Source organism: Populus nigra, chromosome 5, assembly GCF_951802175.1.
Source record: "Populus nigra chromosome 5, ddPopNigr1.1, whole genome shotgun sequence".
Lineage (NCBI taxonomy): Eukaryota > Viridiplantae > Streptophyta > Magnoliopsida > Malpighiales > Salicaceae > Populus > Populus nigra.
In genome coordinates, this window is record NC_084856.1 from 18,709,123 (window position 1) to 18,726,488 (window position 17,366).

Sequence of the window (17,366 nt, forward strand, 5' to 3'; positions counted from 1 at the left end):
GGTGCAACCGTTAAAGAATCGTACAAATATAAAAGTTTAAAGTTTTGAGTAAAGTTTTAAAATATGGTTTATATTATTTCTAGATATATCCTTTTAAGTGAAAGTTTTTTAAATTTAAAATTTATACATGTTTATATTACCTTGTATTATTGATTAATTTTAATTAAAATAAAAAATGAAGATGATGAGATTTGAACTCGTAACTGTTTAATTAATAAAATTTTGATATAATGTCAAATAACCATTTCAACACAAAAACTCAAACTATTAAGTGAAGTTTCAAAATAAAATTTATATTATTTTCTAATACAAATAGCTTTATACATGATATATAACAGCAACAACATTAATAATAACAATAACAACAATATAAAAAACGAAATGATTGAGGGCACTGAGGGTATGCTACCAAAGTGGGAAGATTAATTGACCTGAGATTAATGAAAAGGACCTAGCTTGACTTTTAATTTTGTAGGCTAATAATTATTAATTAAACAAGAAAAAAGAAAGGAGAAAGGAGAAAAAGCAACGTGCACATGACAAATTATAATTAAAGAACGAACCCAATACAGAGAGCGATCTATTTTCGCCAACTAACCAAGGGCAAGAGCGAGCAAGAAGGAGGTAAAGTGAAACCCACCCTCCCAACCTGCTCAAAAGCTTGCATTCTCCATGGTTCTATATGGCTAATGCTCTGCTAAAGTATTCTTTCTTTAAATCAAGGACTTCCCTCAAAGTACCACTTCCTTTATGCCACTTGCTTTTCTGAGAAATGTCATGTACAATTTAAAGTACAATAATTGGTCTACTTTGGTGATCTCCTTTTTGCTGTTAACTATAATCTTTTGAAGGAAAATGACTCCAGATTGAATTTAAGACCTTATTTCTTATATATATCCAGTACTTATCAGGTAAAGAAAATTAATAAGGAAAATCATAAAATTATGAGGAGATCCCACGATCGACATCATAAATCTCAATGTGTATACTTTTTAATTTGGAGTGTGGCCGTGTCAAACAGTATATTGAGCCCATTGGGTGCCGAATGGGCCCACCGTCGTGCCTATTTGTGATCAGAAGTTTTGTCCTGAAATGAAACATATTGATAGACTTTAGGCCTCGAACTGATCCAAAATCTCCTCGGATATGTCACCATATTTTATCCCATTTTTCTACATAAAAACAAAAGTATTTTCCTGAAAAAATGATTTTTTTTTACTTGAATGTACCAAATAAAACAAATTTCTGTATGATAAATTATTTTCATTCATGATCTTTTTATGATGGTAATAAGATAAGAAAAATTACAATATTTGTGATAAAAATAGTAATAATAATAATCGCATTGATAATTATAATAGTAGGGTCCATGATGATTATAGTTGTAGTATTTGTTATATTAATAATATATAATGAAATGATAATAAAATAATGGTTATATTAATAATAAAATAGCATATATATTCATGAGTTATGATTGTAATGATGGACGGTGACAATAATATGGTAATAATAATAGTTATAATGATATTGATTAATATCATGAATAAAAAAATTCCCCTCCAAAATTCTTAGTTATTTTCTTCTAATTAATCCTATTTAAGAATTGATGGGAAGATATTTTCTATTAACTTATTTTTTCAGAATTTATTTCGCATTAAAAATGAAAAAAAAAAAGTCCGCAGGACAAACAAACTTAGTTTTACTTCATTGAGACCGTGGAGGACATGGAGTTGTGAAGTACTGGACTTCCAAAATTTTAAGATTTTATTTGGGCTTCATCATAGGTGGGCCATCCATTATCTAAGTTCAAGATGTTAAATTGGTAGAAAGATAAGCACAATTGATTTTGCCCCAATAGCAAATCAACAGGTGCATAAACAATTGACATGTATATATATATATATATATATATATATATATATATATATATATATTCAATTTCACTATCTTAATTCAGTGACCATAAATTCTGGATGCATGGGTGGTCATCTAGAGAATAAAAATGGAACGCGCCATCACCTTTTGCATCAAGAGACAGGGGAAATGCATAAATTTACAGAGAACGGCCATGCAAAGAATTAGACTATAGCCACAAGTGATTATTATATGATTAGTTTTCCTGAAGAAATAAAACGAGACTATAAGTATGTATATATGAAGTCCATCGATCCCACCAACTGGAATAATCAACATAAAATAACATTCGAATGAATGGAAAATACTACAGGACCCCAAGTATTAAATTAATTTGCATAACATTGATGGTTACTACTGCAGTGTGATCATCATCATCACTGATATGATCAGCACCATCTACTTGAATTTGGACTGACATTTTTGAGATAGAACATCCTTACCTGCCCCCAAAGAGCTCACCTTGAAAGTACAAACAACATTGATTTCCTTACGCCGTAATTTAATTCCCCCGAGACCTTTCATTGTGACTGGGACATCCATTCTTATTGATAAAGATACATGTTTTTTCCCCCTTTTGTCTTGGATGCTCGTTTCAACGTCGTCAGGCAACGGTCCACTTGAGCCAGATAGACCTAACTCGATGCTTTTTGAACTATCAGCGTCTTGATCAACCTCAGGGAATTTTCCTGTACCAATCTTGTGATTCTTGTATAATAATGTGGCATCCCCTTTGTTAACATAAGAAATGCTCAACCTTCCATTTGGGTTCTCTGTTTCGAATGTGATTTGGTACCCAAGATGTGCTTTCTTATGAGTAGAAAGCGGTTTTTTGACAGTAACATTCACAACGGTGAAGAGAGGAACTTTAGGGGTAAAAAGAATGTGAAATGTCCAGACGATTATGCCAATAATGAGAGCAAGCAAGATCAATGCAACAATGATGCACAACCAACGGTTGCAACAAGACCTCTGATCCTTCTTTCGTGGAAGGCGGTGGCGTTCCGCGATTATAGCATTTTCTGGTGATGGAGTACTGAATATTTGATCTTTCGGGATCTGAATAATATAGGTTTCAGATTCAATGGCTTCGGGAGATGGGTGTTTGATGGATTTCTTGCGTGATGGAAATCGTCTTGCTTTGGGAATAAGGTCACTGCCGGATGGTGGGGATCTAGTGTGGAGAGGAGGCTCATCGCTTTTGTCACCACTTTCATTTGGGACCCGCTCCTCCATTTGGAGATGGGGAGCGGCGGACAAAAGGGAGGAGGTTAGGGTGGCAAGGGTAAATGGTAATGACGTGCAACGAAGAAAGTTAGGGTTTGCATGGGAGTAGGTTGTTGCATGAGCTGTTGATGGGTAGCATTAGAGATAAGAGGAAAGAAACAAGGTTGGAATTGGAGATTGACAACACGTAAGTACTATAAGTTTGGTAAGGAAAAAGCATTGGTATATCATCAATTTGAGCTTATTTTTAGATCTTTACTTGGTCAAAGGGGAGAGGGTTTGAGATTTACGCTTTGTTCCTCTTGTAATTAATTAAGGATTCCTAATTAAGATCTTTACTAATATGTGCCTGAAGAATTTTTCCACTGATGCCCATTAATAGTTTTTTGTTGCATCCCAACAGCTAGCCTCGGTCATGTCGAGATATATTTCATTCTTCTGTGAAAGAGAGGTCAGGCCAGGCCTAGATCTACAAGGCAATCTGATATTTACAGCCCAATCTAAATCTGATATCAGCAGGCCTAGTTTGGGCATCTCATCATTTCTTACTCTCACCTGGCTCGGCTATAGCCCTAAGCACCCAAAGGCCCAACACTTCCAAAAGCTTTTTCATTCTTGTTTTTTTTTTTTTTTTTCCTTTTTCAAGTTACAAGGGAAGGAATGCACGGGAGGATATTTGAACCTTCTTTCAATTGTGTTAAATAAATTATTTATTAACCATTACAATCCTTTGGTTCTTATTTTTCATATTATTATTTATTTTATATATTTAATTGAATAATAAATATTTTAAGCAAGCAAAAAGATATAAAAATATTTTTTTTGATTGATAAGTTCCAAAATCCAAGATACTTAGAAATAAAATTGATGCATTAAATAATTGAATGATCTCTTAATTCAAGCAAACTAATTCATTCTTTATAGTTAGGTATTTGGTAACTTGATATGAAAATCTCAGAAGATTGGTAACTGGTAGTAGGTGATATCTAGTAAGTCAGGTAACTATTAACTATGGTAGTAGCAGGTGGTGTCTAGTAAGTCAGGTGATCAGTAGTTGGTACCTACAAAAAAGTTCCTTTTATGGATATAAAGGCTCTGCGATGGTAAAGTTAGTAACTTTTTAGAGAAAAAAGGTATAGTAATATTCTAGAGAGAAATGCTCTGAAAATATATATGCAATAGAGAATAAAGAGATTGTGAACTTTTAACTTAAAAAATTCATGGTATATTTATAGCTCATGAATCTTATCATTTTATAGAGAGAATGAGCTGAAGTATAATTTTACTTTTTATGATATTTTGAATTGTATTCTACTTAAAATAATATATATTGAATCAATATAAAATATCAGGGGACTTGTGTGGGGTTCCGGAAAAATCTTAGGCAAGTGTTGGGCTTGGGCCTATTAAAGATGAAAAATAGATTGAGGCGCGTTGTCTGAACCCAAGCATGCTAGGCTCGGGACCCGCTCCCAAGATCACAGGGGTGCCGGGGCATATCACGCCTACGTTGTGAGTGCACCTTGCATAAGCTCAGGCTTCTTGCCCAAGTTCATGCTCTCTAGGGAGGTGGGCTCGGGCTTCTCATTGAGTGTTTGGTTTGAACTACGACGACCAAACCTAATCTTCTCGGGGCCTGCTATACTTTAAGCTCAGGATACCAAGCTCAAGCTCAAGGGGTGTTCTTGTTGAACCTATTTTGAAAAGGAAATTTTTGGATTTATTTTATTTGATGTAATTCTACAAAGTAATTAATAGACAAATTGCATTTTATATGTTTCTTTTGGTTTTAATCTTGACTCTGGACTACACAGACGGTGGAAAATGTATTTTTTTTAATGAAAATTAAAACTTATTATTGAATTCAAGCAAAAAAAAATCCAAATTTATAACTATTAGACTATTCATTCTAATTTATCATCTTTATCGGCAAAGATATAGATCATTTGATGCAAAATACTTCTACATTCAACTATCTTTTCTTATAATTTATTTATTAAGAAAATTATATTACAATTCAAAGTCAAATACAATTTTCTTTACGTTCTAACACTAATTAAGCATAAGAAAAACCCAGTATTATACTAAAGAACTTGCCACCTAATTGTTGATTCTTTCACATGGAACCTTTTTTTGGTGCCATTAGAATATGCCCTCCCCTCTACTCGATCAATCTTCAATAGTTTCAGAAATTTTTCTCTTCTACCAAAAAAGAAAAAAATTAAAGAAGATCCAACCAAAACAATAATTATAGCCAGGAAATCCATTCTTTTATCACTTAGCATGTGTACGCTCTCATCATGGCGTCCCCACATGTGATTTCTTTTTGTTTGACACTTGGCAAGGCCAAGCTAGAAATTTCATAAATATTGCATTGACTTTGACAAAGTCAAGAGGACAGGTGGCTGTTATACTTTATATTTCTAGCAATCTTTTTTATTTTTGTGAAATGAATTATTATTTGTAATTTTATATATATATATAAATTTCAAGCCTTGTGTTGGTTTTTTTTAAAAAAAAAAGCCATGTAATATATGTACCTATAATTCAAGGGATTTTTTGTTATAATTAATCTGTGGGCTTCTCTCACTTGTAATTTTTGCATGATCTTCTACCAAAAAAAATTGCTACATGATCAAGGGATGTATATATACTTGCTCCATAAATTATATTGAGGATAAACGTATTTGCAATTTTATAGTCATATTTATATTTTCTGTATTTCCTACATTTTCCTTTCCTTACAAAACAACTATAGACTAAAGCACGGCCTACACCACGAAATAAAATAGCCATAAATGGAAAATACCAACCACGCTCATTCTATATATACACCAAATCAAACCCCTACATCTCCATACCCAACCAAAAAAGCAAAAAGAAAATGTCACTCAACCCCATCCTCCTCTCTCTCCTCCTCCTCTTCGCCTCCACCATCGCCTTTTCTGTAAGCTACCCTCCTAAAACCCCATAATGCCATCTATATCTCTTTAATTGTTTTTTCTTTAACCAATCCTTTATTCCTTTTGTTTTCTTGATCTCTTGCAGGATGAAGATTGTGTATACACTCTGTACATAAGAACAGGGTCCATCATTAAAGGTGGCATGGACTCTATCATAAGCGTGAGACTATATGACATGTATGGTGACTACGTGGGGGTCTCCAATATTGAAGCATGGGGAGGGTTAATGGAGCCAGGCCACGACAACTTTGAGAGGGGCAATCTGGACATTTTTAGTAGGAGAGCACCATGTTTGAGTTCACCTGTGTGCGCCTTGAACTTGACCTCTGATGGGTCAGGCTCTGGCCATGGCTAGTACGTTAACTACGTGGAGGTGACTATCACTGGGGTCCATGTGACTTGTTCACAGAATAAGTTTACTATTGAGCAGTGGTTGGCTTTTGATACTTCACCTTATGAGTTAACTGATGTTAGGAATTATTGTGATTATTATCGGGCTAAAAAATTTGTTGTTTTAAGTTCTTCCATGTGAAGGTGAGCTATTTTTTGGATGCTTTAACTAAAAGGCTTCTGTTACTTACTTTGCATGTGATAGGTGTGGAATTGGATAGAAAAATCCTAGCTATGTTGATAAGAAAATGATGTTTTAATGTTGGCATCGACATGTAGTTAGATTTGAATTTAATAATTATTTTGTCTAGTTAATTATATTTTATTCAAATTAATATTCTTGTATTCTTCAATATTGATACGTTGATAACTTGATATTCTACGTTGATATTCTAGGCCAACCTATTAGTTTTCGGCTTAGATAATTAATAACTAGTTTGATACCAAAAAAAACGCAAGTATTGTTAATGTTTTTTCTACCATTAAAAAAAATTGCAAATTAAGAAAATAATTGATACCAAAAAAACACAAGTAATGTTCATTCTTCTTCTTTTTCTTCTCTTCTTTCTGTTTTTCGAATCTTGTTAAGGCTATGTCTTAACATCACTAGATTCATGAAACAACCCTTTTCCATTTGAAACCAGATTGAAGCCACGATTAGATGAGAACTATTCTCCTAGACTGTTGGTTAATTTGAATATTTCAAACACAAATCTGATTGTATCTATGAGTTGTATATTAATCTTTATGATAGAATCTTATCTTCTATTATCTCTATAACTTACTTGTATTATATAACACTTTGAATAGTAATGGAAATAATGAGTCTTTCTCCACATCTTCTTGATTTCTACCAACATAGTATCAGAGTTCCTTTCTATTCATTGAATAAAACTTTAATTTTTTTTACAATGACTACTCAAACCAATTCGATAAAAACTCTAAACTCATCCAATCCAAACCCAACCATTTGAATTTCAACTCATCACCATAAACACATGTGCTCAAGCTCCACTCAAATTCACTATCAGTAACTATGTTTTTTGAACTTCAGTTCCAAACTCTTTTTATAGGCTACGATCTTCTTGGATATATTAACAGATCCAAGCCCTATCCACTTGTTATTATAATGACAAATAACTTAACCATACCAAATCCTACTTATAATATATGGGTTCGCCAAGATCAGCTCATCCTTAATACTCTTATTGGCTCATTTTCTCCTACAATCATTTCATTTGTTGCTAGAGCCACAACATCACAGGAAGCATGAATCATCATAGCTAACACCTATGTTAAACCATCTCGTGGATGCATTAAACAAGTTAAGATTCTTTTAAAAAATTCCACCAAAGGTAATTTGAATATTACCGACTTTCTTCAATCAATCAAAGCTCACTGAGATGAACTTGCCATACTTGGTGCACCAATAGGTGAGGAAGATCTTACTAAGAAGATTCTAGATGAGCTAGGAGATAACTATAAAGAATTGGTTCATGTTATTTAAGCTCGTGATAACTCCATCTCATTTGATGAGCTCCGTGAAAAAATGATAAAGGATTGAAGTGAAAATAGTCCTCCAATCAGTTTACACTCAAGCACATCTCTTCCAAATCCTATTGAATATAGCACTATTGTGGGCAATATGCAATACTTGTCTCTGACCCATCTAGACATCACTAATACGGTAAACAAATTATCTTAGTATATGCATTAACCATCAACTGAGCACTAGGTTCTTGTCAAGTGTATCTTGCACTACTTATATGGTACCTTAGATGAAAGAGTTATTGTTCATCATGATTCTCCACTCTCTCTTCATGCCTTTTTTTATGTAAATTGGGCTGGAGATAAAGATGACTACTCATCAACCAGTGCATATATTGTGTACTTTAGTTGTAATCCTATCTCTTGGAATTCAAAGAAACAAAAAACTATTGCTCGTACTCCTACAAAAGCTGAATATTGATTTGTAGTAGCTACTGCTACTGAACTAAAGTGGCTCTGTTATCTCTTAACTGATCTTGGAATTGATTTATCTCATGATCTTGTAATCTATTATGATAATACTAGAGCTACTTAGTTGTATTCAAATCCAGTGTTCCACTCCAAAATGAAACATGTTCCAATAGACTTCATTTTATTTAGGATTAAGTTTAGACAGGTTATCATTGTGTAGCTTATGTTTCCTTTAATGATCAACTTGTAGATGCTCTTACAAAATCATTGCCTCTATTCCCGTGGCCTATCTTGAGGAGCATATTAGATGACAACTATTCTCCTAGAATGTTATTATATATGTCGCATGTGTACAGCGTCGCGACGAATAGCGTTCACTCTCAAGTATGTATCTAGAAATCAAGAAATATAAGAAGACAAGGAATTCTTGTCTTTTAGCGGGAAAGAAAGTCGTCACCTAGTATTTTGATCACTAGGAACCCTAATTGGTCTTAAAGATCAGGCACGGAAACTGGATACATAAAGGGAATGTATTAGAACTCAAATACACCCTAACTAAGGTAAGCTACAGTGTTTGATTGTCTAATAAAAAAACTAAGGTATTGTCATGTTTTCTAATTGGTGATCTGTCTAGGGTTTAAGAAAAGTCCTTCTCGGTAAGGAGATCCTTATCTTATCAGGTAAAAAAAACCTAACCGTTCTATGTTAACAAAAGAAATATCTTTTTAATATCAAGAATACATTTTACGTGTAAAATTCACAATCTCAATTATTAAAAGAAAACAAAATATTTTTTTTGTAATTTTTGACCTAGTTCTCATGGCTCCAATAAACTTGTTATTAAAGCCAAAATGCATACTAAAACACATTTTCAAATTTTTTTATGTTTTTTGTATGAAAAAACAAAATGATTTTTTTTTAATTTTTTAGAGACTTGGTCGTATGCATGAAAACAAAATATTTTTTTGTTTTATAATTTTTTACAATGTTTTGACAAAAACCGGGTATTTTAATATCAGATTTGTATCTTTATGATATAAAAATACAAACCAATATTTAAGCAAAATTGATTAAAAAAATATGCAGGAAAGTCACAAAATTTTTCAAAAGGAATTTTTTTTGGAAATTTTTGGACTGGGCTGGACTCGGCCCAACAATTTTGATTTGGGTCCGCGCTACCCTGCCCAGTGAACAATGAAAAACTCTCCATTGTTCACACAAAACAATGGAGGACATGGCTGAAGAAGAAGAAGAAGAAGAAGAAGGAAGCTGACTTGGTGGCACTGGTGGCTATTCTCGATGGTGTTGTTGTGGTGGATAGGGTGGCGGACAGGCTAATGGTAGCATGTTACGACTGCTGGAATGGTAGAGAGAGAAAGAGTGAGGATGGTAGAAATCGAATGTTGGAGGCTGGTTTTTTAGCTGATTTTGAACCAAAATTTCTCCACTCTTAGACCATGAAAATCAAATCTATTTATAAGCGATAGAAAAGGGACACTTTGTCTCTTCTGGTGCCAAATCTCGGCCCTTGGATCGACCCGAAAGCATCCCAACCATTAGTTCAAAGTAGCAATGATAAACTATCAATTTTGTGCAGGAAAATGGTTGGTCGGGTTGGCCACTTTAGGGTGATGTCACCACCCCTGAATCCTCTATCAGCCTAAATGGTTTACACTAGCATGTAGTCAAGTGTCAGGAGATCGTTTTCGTGCAAGTTTCATCTAATTTGAAGAAGAAACAAGGTGTCAAACGACTTGGAAATGAGGCCCATTGGGCTGGCTCTCTGAAGAAGAAGATGAACTGTATTTTTTTGTCAATTACTCTTTAGTCTTTTAATTTTTAATTTATCTCTAATTACACCCTTAATTGGCCTTAAACTTTTGATTTTGTTCAATTTCACCCCTGACGAACTTCAATTCCAACCCCAAATTTCAGCGCATGTTTCCAGTTTGGTCCTTGGTTTTAAATTTATTTAATCAAGTCCCTAATTGGACATTAAACTTCAATATTTATGCAATTAAGCCCCTGATTTGACCAAAACTACACTCAAAAATTCTAATTTGACCCTAGAACTTTAATTTCTTCCAATTAAAGCACAAATTGACTTAAAAATCAAATTTTCTTGCAATAAAACCCTCCATAAATTCAATTAAACCTTCGATAAAATTTGATTGAGTCTATAAACATCTGATTTTGAATATTTTTCTTCAAATTGAGTTATCTTTGTCAACAAGGCTCTTTATCTATCAAAAATATAGTGTCAAATTTCAATCTTTGTATTTTTTAACTTTCTCAACCAATTTTTAGCTATTTTTTGGGCGCTTCAGCATTCTCTTCTCATTATTATTATTTTTTTAAGATTTTTTTCTTTTTGATCTGAATATATTTTTTGATTTCTTAAAGTGAATTTGGGGAATAACTCAAAAATAGATTATGACAATATATATGAGTTGTATATTAATCTTTAGGATAAGATCTCATCTTCGGTTATCTCCATAACAGACTTGTGTTATATAACACTTCGAATAATAATGGAAATAATAAGCTTTCTTCATATCTTGATATCTGCCAACACCTATTAGATCTCTCCCATGTTGCGAATCAAATAATAGCCATCATCCTACCCTAAAATTCTACCCTTAAAAACTAATTGTTTTTGCTCCTTTTTTCAAGTTTTGAGGAGTGTGAGATACCTTTATTTGGATTTTTTTAAAAAAAATAATATTGATTTTTGACAAATATAATAAAAAAATAGAAATTAAAATTGGTTTTATAGATATGGTGATGGTTGAGATTTTGTTATTGAAAATTTGAGTTTGGGATTAAGCAATTGGTGGTTGTGTTTTTTAATTAATAATAAAACTATATAATTTAATGTAAAAAAAAATTAGATATTAAATGAAATATAATAATAATAATATAATATATAATTATATATTTTTTATTGATTTTTTTGTGATGTAAATTGTTATGAATATATTAAATTTTATAATATTGATTTTTTTTTTATGGTTTAAGAATCTAAATTGTTATGAATATTAAACTTCAATATAAAGTGTAATTTTATAAGAGATTTTTAGAATTATATTATTTTTATGCAATGCAAGATTAATTATACACAACCAAACAAGTCGCTATTACACACTCATCCCATGCTTACAAGTCATCTTCCCTATAAAGCCACTTTCAACTAAACAGGCCTTTCACATTTCTACGGCTAAAGTAGAAAACAAAGAAAATAATGTCTGTCACCACTCTCCACCTCTCTCTCATCCTCTTCCTCTTCCACTCCCTCGCCACCATAGCATTTTCTGTAAGTTGCCCTCTGAAACTTTCTCGAAATCCTTTCTCATCTTTTGGTCATTGTTAAAACCAATCCTTAGTTACATTCGTTTTTTTCTTTTTTTCTTGATCTCTTGCAGGATGAAGACTGTGTATACACAGTGTACATAAGAACAGGATCCATCATCAAAGGAGGCACGGACTCCATCATAAGCGTTAGACTGTACGACTCTTATGGTAAGGGCTTGGAGGTCCCAGATCTTGAGAGATGGGGAGGGCTAATGGAGCCAGGTCACAACTACTTCGAGAGGGGCAATTTGGACATTTTTAGTGGAAGAGCACCATGTTTGAGTTCACCGGTGTGTGCATTGAACTTGACCTCTGATGGATCAGGTTCAGGCCATGGTTGGTACGTTAACTACGTGGAGGTGACTACAACCGGGGTCCATGCGGCTTGTTCACAAAAGCAGTTCACCATAGAGCAGTGGCTGGCTCTTGATACTTCGCCTTATGAGTTAACTGCTATTAGGAATTATTGTGATTATTTTGATGTTAAGAAATCTGCCGGAGCTTCATTCATGTGAGAGACCTTTTTTTTATCTTAAGGTTAATTTGTGTGTGGTGTTGGGTTGTGTCGGATCACGCTTTGACGATCTTTGACCATCATCTTTTGATGAGGAAAATAACTTGGACAGTTGTTCATGTGCTTGGTTTTTCAAGAACATGTGCTTGGTTTTTCAAGAACATGTCTTGACTTTGCTTATCGTTATAGGTTCTTAGATGATCATGGCTTCATGTATGTATGAAAGTTGTCATTTTGATCACAGGAGGATTTATAATGCTAATAAAACTTGAATCGTTGTGATTGGTCATGAAGATGATCTTCGTGATATATTTGGCATTGTGTTTGTTGCTGGCTATATTGCTCAAAGGGGCAGCAACTAGTAGATGCTAAGAAAGTGGAGTGTTTTATTGAGTTCCTCTGTCGGTCAGATTGGATCTAATGAGTAGTCAACTCGTGGTGGTGTTCATTAATGCTCATAGATAGGATATTAATGGGTCTTGTAGGCCAGAAAAAAGTCAGTAATCGGACGGGTTTCAGGCGGTGTTTCAACAAAATTTCACACAAGTGTCCAGCTATACATAAAAACGGAGTCCTTTACAGCATATTCTGAAACATGATGCCCAGTTGGATCAATTTTCTTCCCTAAATTAAAGCATTTTCTTTCTCTAATTTCAATCTAGTGTGCCCAATCTCTTGCCTCAGCATCAACACTAGGCATAAGTAATCTCTCGTTTTTTGTTCTTGGCCTCATTGGCTCTGCAGGTAGCTGCTCTAGCGATTTCTTTCTACCATTTCACTACTTGTTCTCTAGCTTTATATTAAGCTGCCGCATCTGGTCCTCTCTGCTTCTTGAGCTCTGACTTGGCCTCCATCAAGGCCCTGCTCACTTCGTCATCCCCCGGGGCTTCATTTTGCAACATCTCATAGTCTTTGACTGAGACTTCCCATTTTTCCAACTATTTCAGTGAAATAAACATTAGTCACTAGCAAACCAAATCCGACTATATCTAAGTTGCTATAGAAGATAAAAGCTGTTAAAATGATGACGAAACACGCTGTATAAACTAAATTATTTCTCCGTTCAATTTAGTCACCTTAGCATTGCAATCAGCTCTTCTTAATCTGGCCTTGGAGTAACCTGGTCGGACGGTAAGAGCAGCATTGCAATCCTCTACCGCTTTCTCATACTGGCCAAGCTTGGACCGGCAGGCAGCTCGATTGCATAACAACACTGAGTTGTAGGGATCATGCTCAAGTCCCTCACTATAAGCATTACAAGCCTCATAAAATCTTGCTGCCTTAAAAAGCTGATTACCATTTGATCTAGCTGCAGCTACAGCTTTAGCCTTTCTCAACACCATATTTGCTTCCTTGTTGTTAGAATCAATCCTAGTTGCTCGTTGCAACGCAGCCAAAGCATCATCAAATCTGTTAATCCGTTGGTTAAAAGCTTTATTAGCCCAATAAACACTAAGGACAATTAACCTGTGCGTTCTTTCAATTGTTTTGGACTGAATAAAATCGATAGCTACATAATATGTTATAAGATTATTATTATTTTTTTAAAAAAAAGCTAACATTAAGCATTTCAATTAGATAGATTCAATTCTAATCAAATTACAGTTTGGCTGAAAGTATTAAAAAATAATATAAATTATATATTGAGATTTTATTTAACATTTTAAATTTTTAGATTGAATTGATTTTTTTTTATTATCAGAGCTTTAATGACCAAACAGTCACGAGTTTGAATCTCATCATCCCTATTTATTTGATAAAATATTAAGCACAAAGTAGTGTGGACTTGTACAAGTTTCAAGCTCAAAGAGCTTTTACTTGAGAGAATGTATTAGATAATAATATAAATCATATCTTGAATCTCCCCTGACAGCTTAAGCTTTTGGGTTAAATTAGTTCTTTGATATGGTATCAGAGCTTTGATGACTAAACGGTTACATGTTTGAATTTTACCATCTTTATTTATTTGATAAAAATTAAGCATAAACTAGTATGGATTTGTGTAAGTTTCATTTCTATTTATTTAATAAAAATTAAATATAAATTAGTGTGTGTCTATATAAATTTTTAATTCAAAGAGTTTTCACTTGAAAAAATATTTTAGAAATAATATAATTTATATTTTAGAATTTTACCTAAAATTTAAAATGGTTATTGGAGAGAAATATAAACCCAGTCATCAATAGAAATATAAAGAAGATTCTCCGAAAAAGGAACTATATGAAGATAAAGTATTTCATAGAAGAGCCGGTTTTCCCACCTAATTATGGTGAGAAGTACCAGACACAGGATTAGGTGATAGGGTAGAGCTTAGAGACATGTCTTTTGTTTTAAAAAACGATCCTGCTTTTACCATAAAGCTTAGGTGCAAAATCAAAGTATTTAACCCAGACAGTAATTAGGGAATATTTGAGCAAGTTGGTGACTGCCGACTGGTGGTGGGTAAGTAGTCGAATTTTTTCTTGACTTCGTATATCTTTGGTCCCCCTTTTTACCAGCAAAAATATGCCTTTTGAGTTGTTCCACAACACCAGGTTACAGCCATGTCTTTCTTTTATTTATGAACCTATGCAATCATGCAAATTGTGGCCTCTAACGCAATTCTAATAATGCGTGACAATGTAGTACAGAACACTAACCTGCCAAGAGCCATGTGAACCTGAGCTCGCACCACTAACAAATTTGCATTACCGATTGGACCGAAAAATTTAGTGCAGGCATCCACATCAAAATTTGGACACTTCATCGATGCTTCCTCTGCTTCTTGGTGCCTATGAAGCTTTATCAAGGCCTCAGCTTGCAATGCAAATATCTAAATTAGACACAAAACTAGTTTAGCATAGCATGGCAATATTTAACATACAGGGGTTAAAATGTGATGAATGATAACTAGGCGGCTTACTTGCGGTGCTGAATCTGCGCCGGCAGATATGGTAACCGCTGTCTCCTTGATCAGGGTGTTCCAATCTCGATGTTTACGAGCTTCGGTGCACTTGTTGAGATGGGCTTGAAGAGCTTTAGCTTTTGAAATGTCAACATGGTCAGCTTCTGGCCCTGCATGTTTGTAGTGATATATAGCCTTTTCTGCCTCACCTAATCTATTAACACATAAGAATTTCACCAAGGAAAAGAAGAACCGCAGTATTAAATTATCATGGAACTAAATTGAACTAGAGTCTCTTGGCAATTAATGGTAATTTTTATACCTGAGATACAAGTTTGCTAAACGATGATGAGCTCTATGGTAATGGGGTTCAATTCGAATGGCTTCTCTGCACTCGAAAACTGCCTCGAGAATTTTACCAAGAGCTGTTAATGCTGCGCTTCTGTTGCTCCGATAAGAAGCCTTGTTAGGATCAATCGAGATTGCTGCATTATACAAAGCCAATGCCTCTGCGAAATTCCCATTCTTGTAATCTTCATTACCCATCATTTTAAGTTGCTCAGGGTCCATTCTAGTAGACAGAGCCCGGCATAAAGAACCTGAAGCAGGCTGCGCACCTACGTTTGGTTTCTCTTCATTCTGTTTCTTCACTACATTTCCCATTACACTATTAGGGTATTTGCCATTAGGTGAAACAACCTCTTCTCTTGCGGTCTTAGGAAGGTAATCAAGAACACTATGAGAAGTTGTATTTCCTCCACCTCCTCCTTGCCTCAAGTTACCTAAATTGCCAAGAAGCATCACATTGCTTGATGAAGCACGGACAAGCGTGCTGCTTCCTTTAGATTTTTGGTGATCAGTGATCATGCTTTCGAGCTCACCGGAAATACCAACTGCCTCCTTAGGAACCCTCCTACCTTGATTAACAAATGCATTTTGATTACTATAACCTTGATTTTGATTAGCATAGCCTTGATCAGAAGATATTTTGGTTGCTTCCTCGGGAAGTTTTTTACCGTAGTTTGGGTTCTGTGCAGGGGGGATCTTGGGATGCATAGGAGCCTTTGTGATAGATTTTTGCTGCCCTTCTGCTACACTAGGCGAATTTTCTAGAAATGCAGCCTCATCCGAGCCACTCCTTCGCCTCCTTGGCGTGCTAGGAGTTCTGGTGAAATTGGCTGCATTCACTGTAGGAATTGAACCTGTAGATGTTGATCTTCTTGGCCAAAAACTTCTTCGACCGAAAACCACAGAGAATAGGCCACAACCTGCAGGTTTCTTTTCGGGCGATATGTCTCCCATATTTTGTTCTGACCTTTGAGCGCTTTTCTCCTCGGGTCTTAAAGACAATGCAGCTTTTTATGGTAGAGAAGAATGCCACATTTTCAAACCAACAAAGACACAGAGCATCGGTGGCTATCTAACTAATGAAACATTGTTGATGAAGTGACATTGGACATTGATTAAATCTGCATAAAGATATTTACCACGGACTTTGGCAGGCAGGAAGATTGAATCCTGCATGAAGGTAGGGAAAAAATGGGGGGAAATAGAGAAGAAAATGAACGTGGGGTTTGAAAATAGGCTAGCTGGAGATGGATTGCTAGGGCTCCTTAAGTGACCGCTAGGACATAGAATCTCTTTGTTTTCTCTCTCTTTCTGTTTGAGACAAGACATGAAATGGCATGATGAATGTGGGGGGGAGGATTGCAAGATTTAACAAAGAGAGAGCACACTAATTTACAGTTGGTTTACTCTTATTAAAATTTAAAAGTGGAAAGTTGTTCTTGATTGTTTAATTTTTTCTGTTCTCTTTTGTTTTGTGTTTCTTATGTGGTGGGAAAAAGGGAACCAGGAGACCCGGTCTTTTGTAAGATGTAGATCTCTAGATTTTTTGCTAAAAAAAGGAGTTTTCCTCCCCATCTTTCCCCTACATTTTGGCATGGGAACTTCTCCTCTCATGTAGTTATCACACGTAAATCGACAGACGAAAAAAATAGAAGAAGGCAATCGTATTACCAAATTAATAGTACGATGTTAGAACCTCATGAATGGTGATCTAGGCTGCCAAGCTCTGAGAATCTCACTAAGCCATTGCCGACATGGTTTTGTCTAGGTGGATTCATCGACCTCTCCAAGAGCATTGCATCCGGAAACCACA

General features: G+C 34.7%; 3 protein-coding genes and 1 pseudogene across 3 annotated transcripts; 2 read left to right on the top strand and 2 right to left on the bottom strand.

The window, feature by feature from the left end:
- Positions 1-2,316: 2,316 nt before the first annotated feature.
- On the bottom strand, positions 2,317-3,153 carry LOC133694576 (NDR1/HIN1-like protein 13). Its single transcript, XM_062116136.1, has one exon. The coding sequence runs from the start codon at positions 3,151-3,153 to the stop codon at positions 2,317-2,319; it is 837 nt and encodes a 278-aa protein (XP_061972120.1).
- Positions 3,154-6,028: 2,875 nt separating this feature from the next.
- On the top strand, positions 6,029-6,639 carry LOC133693857 (PLAT domain-containing protein 2-like; annotated as a pseudogene).
- A 4,977-nt stretch (positions 6,640-11,616) lies between these two features.
- Positions 11,617-12,610, top strand: LOC133693350 (PLAT domain-containing protein 3-like). The gene is made up of 2 exons (XM_062114548.1): positions 11,617-11,769; positions 11,879-12,610. The coding sequence occupies exons 1-2, from the start codon at positions 11,698-11,700 to the stop codon at positions 12,320-12,322; spliced, it is 516 nt and encodes a 171-aa protein (XP_061970532.1). The 5' UTR covers positions 11,617-11,697; the 3' UTR covers positions 12,323-12,610.
- Positions 12,611-12,844: 234 nt separating this feature from the next.
- On the bottom strand, positions 12,845-16,909 carry LOC133693349 (inactive TPR repeat-containing thioredoxin TTL3-like). The gene is made up of 5 exons (XM_062114547.1): positions 15,528-16,909; positions 15,224-15,419; positions 14,961-15,133; positions 13,398-13,731; positions 12,845-13,259 (listed from the first exon to the last, which is right to left on the bottom strand). The coding sequence occupies exons 1-5, from the start codon at positions 16,505-16,507 to the stop codon at positions 13,122-13,124; spliced, it is 1,821 nt and encodes a 606-aa protein (XP_061970531.1). The 5' UTR covers positions 16,508-16,909; the 3' UTR covers positions 12,845-13,121.
- Between the last annotated feature and the right edge of the window lie 457 nt (positions 16,910-17,366).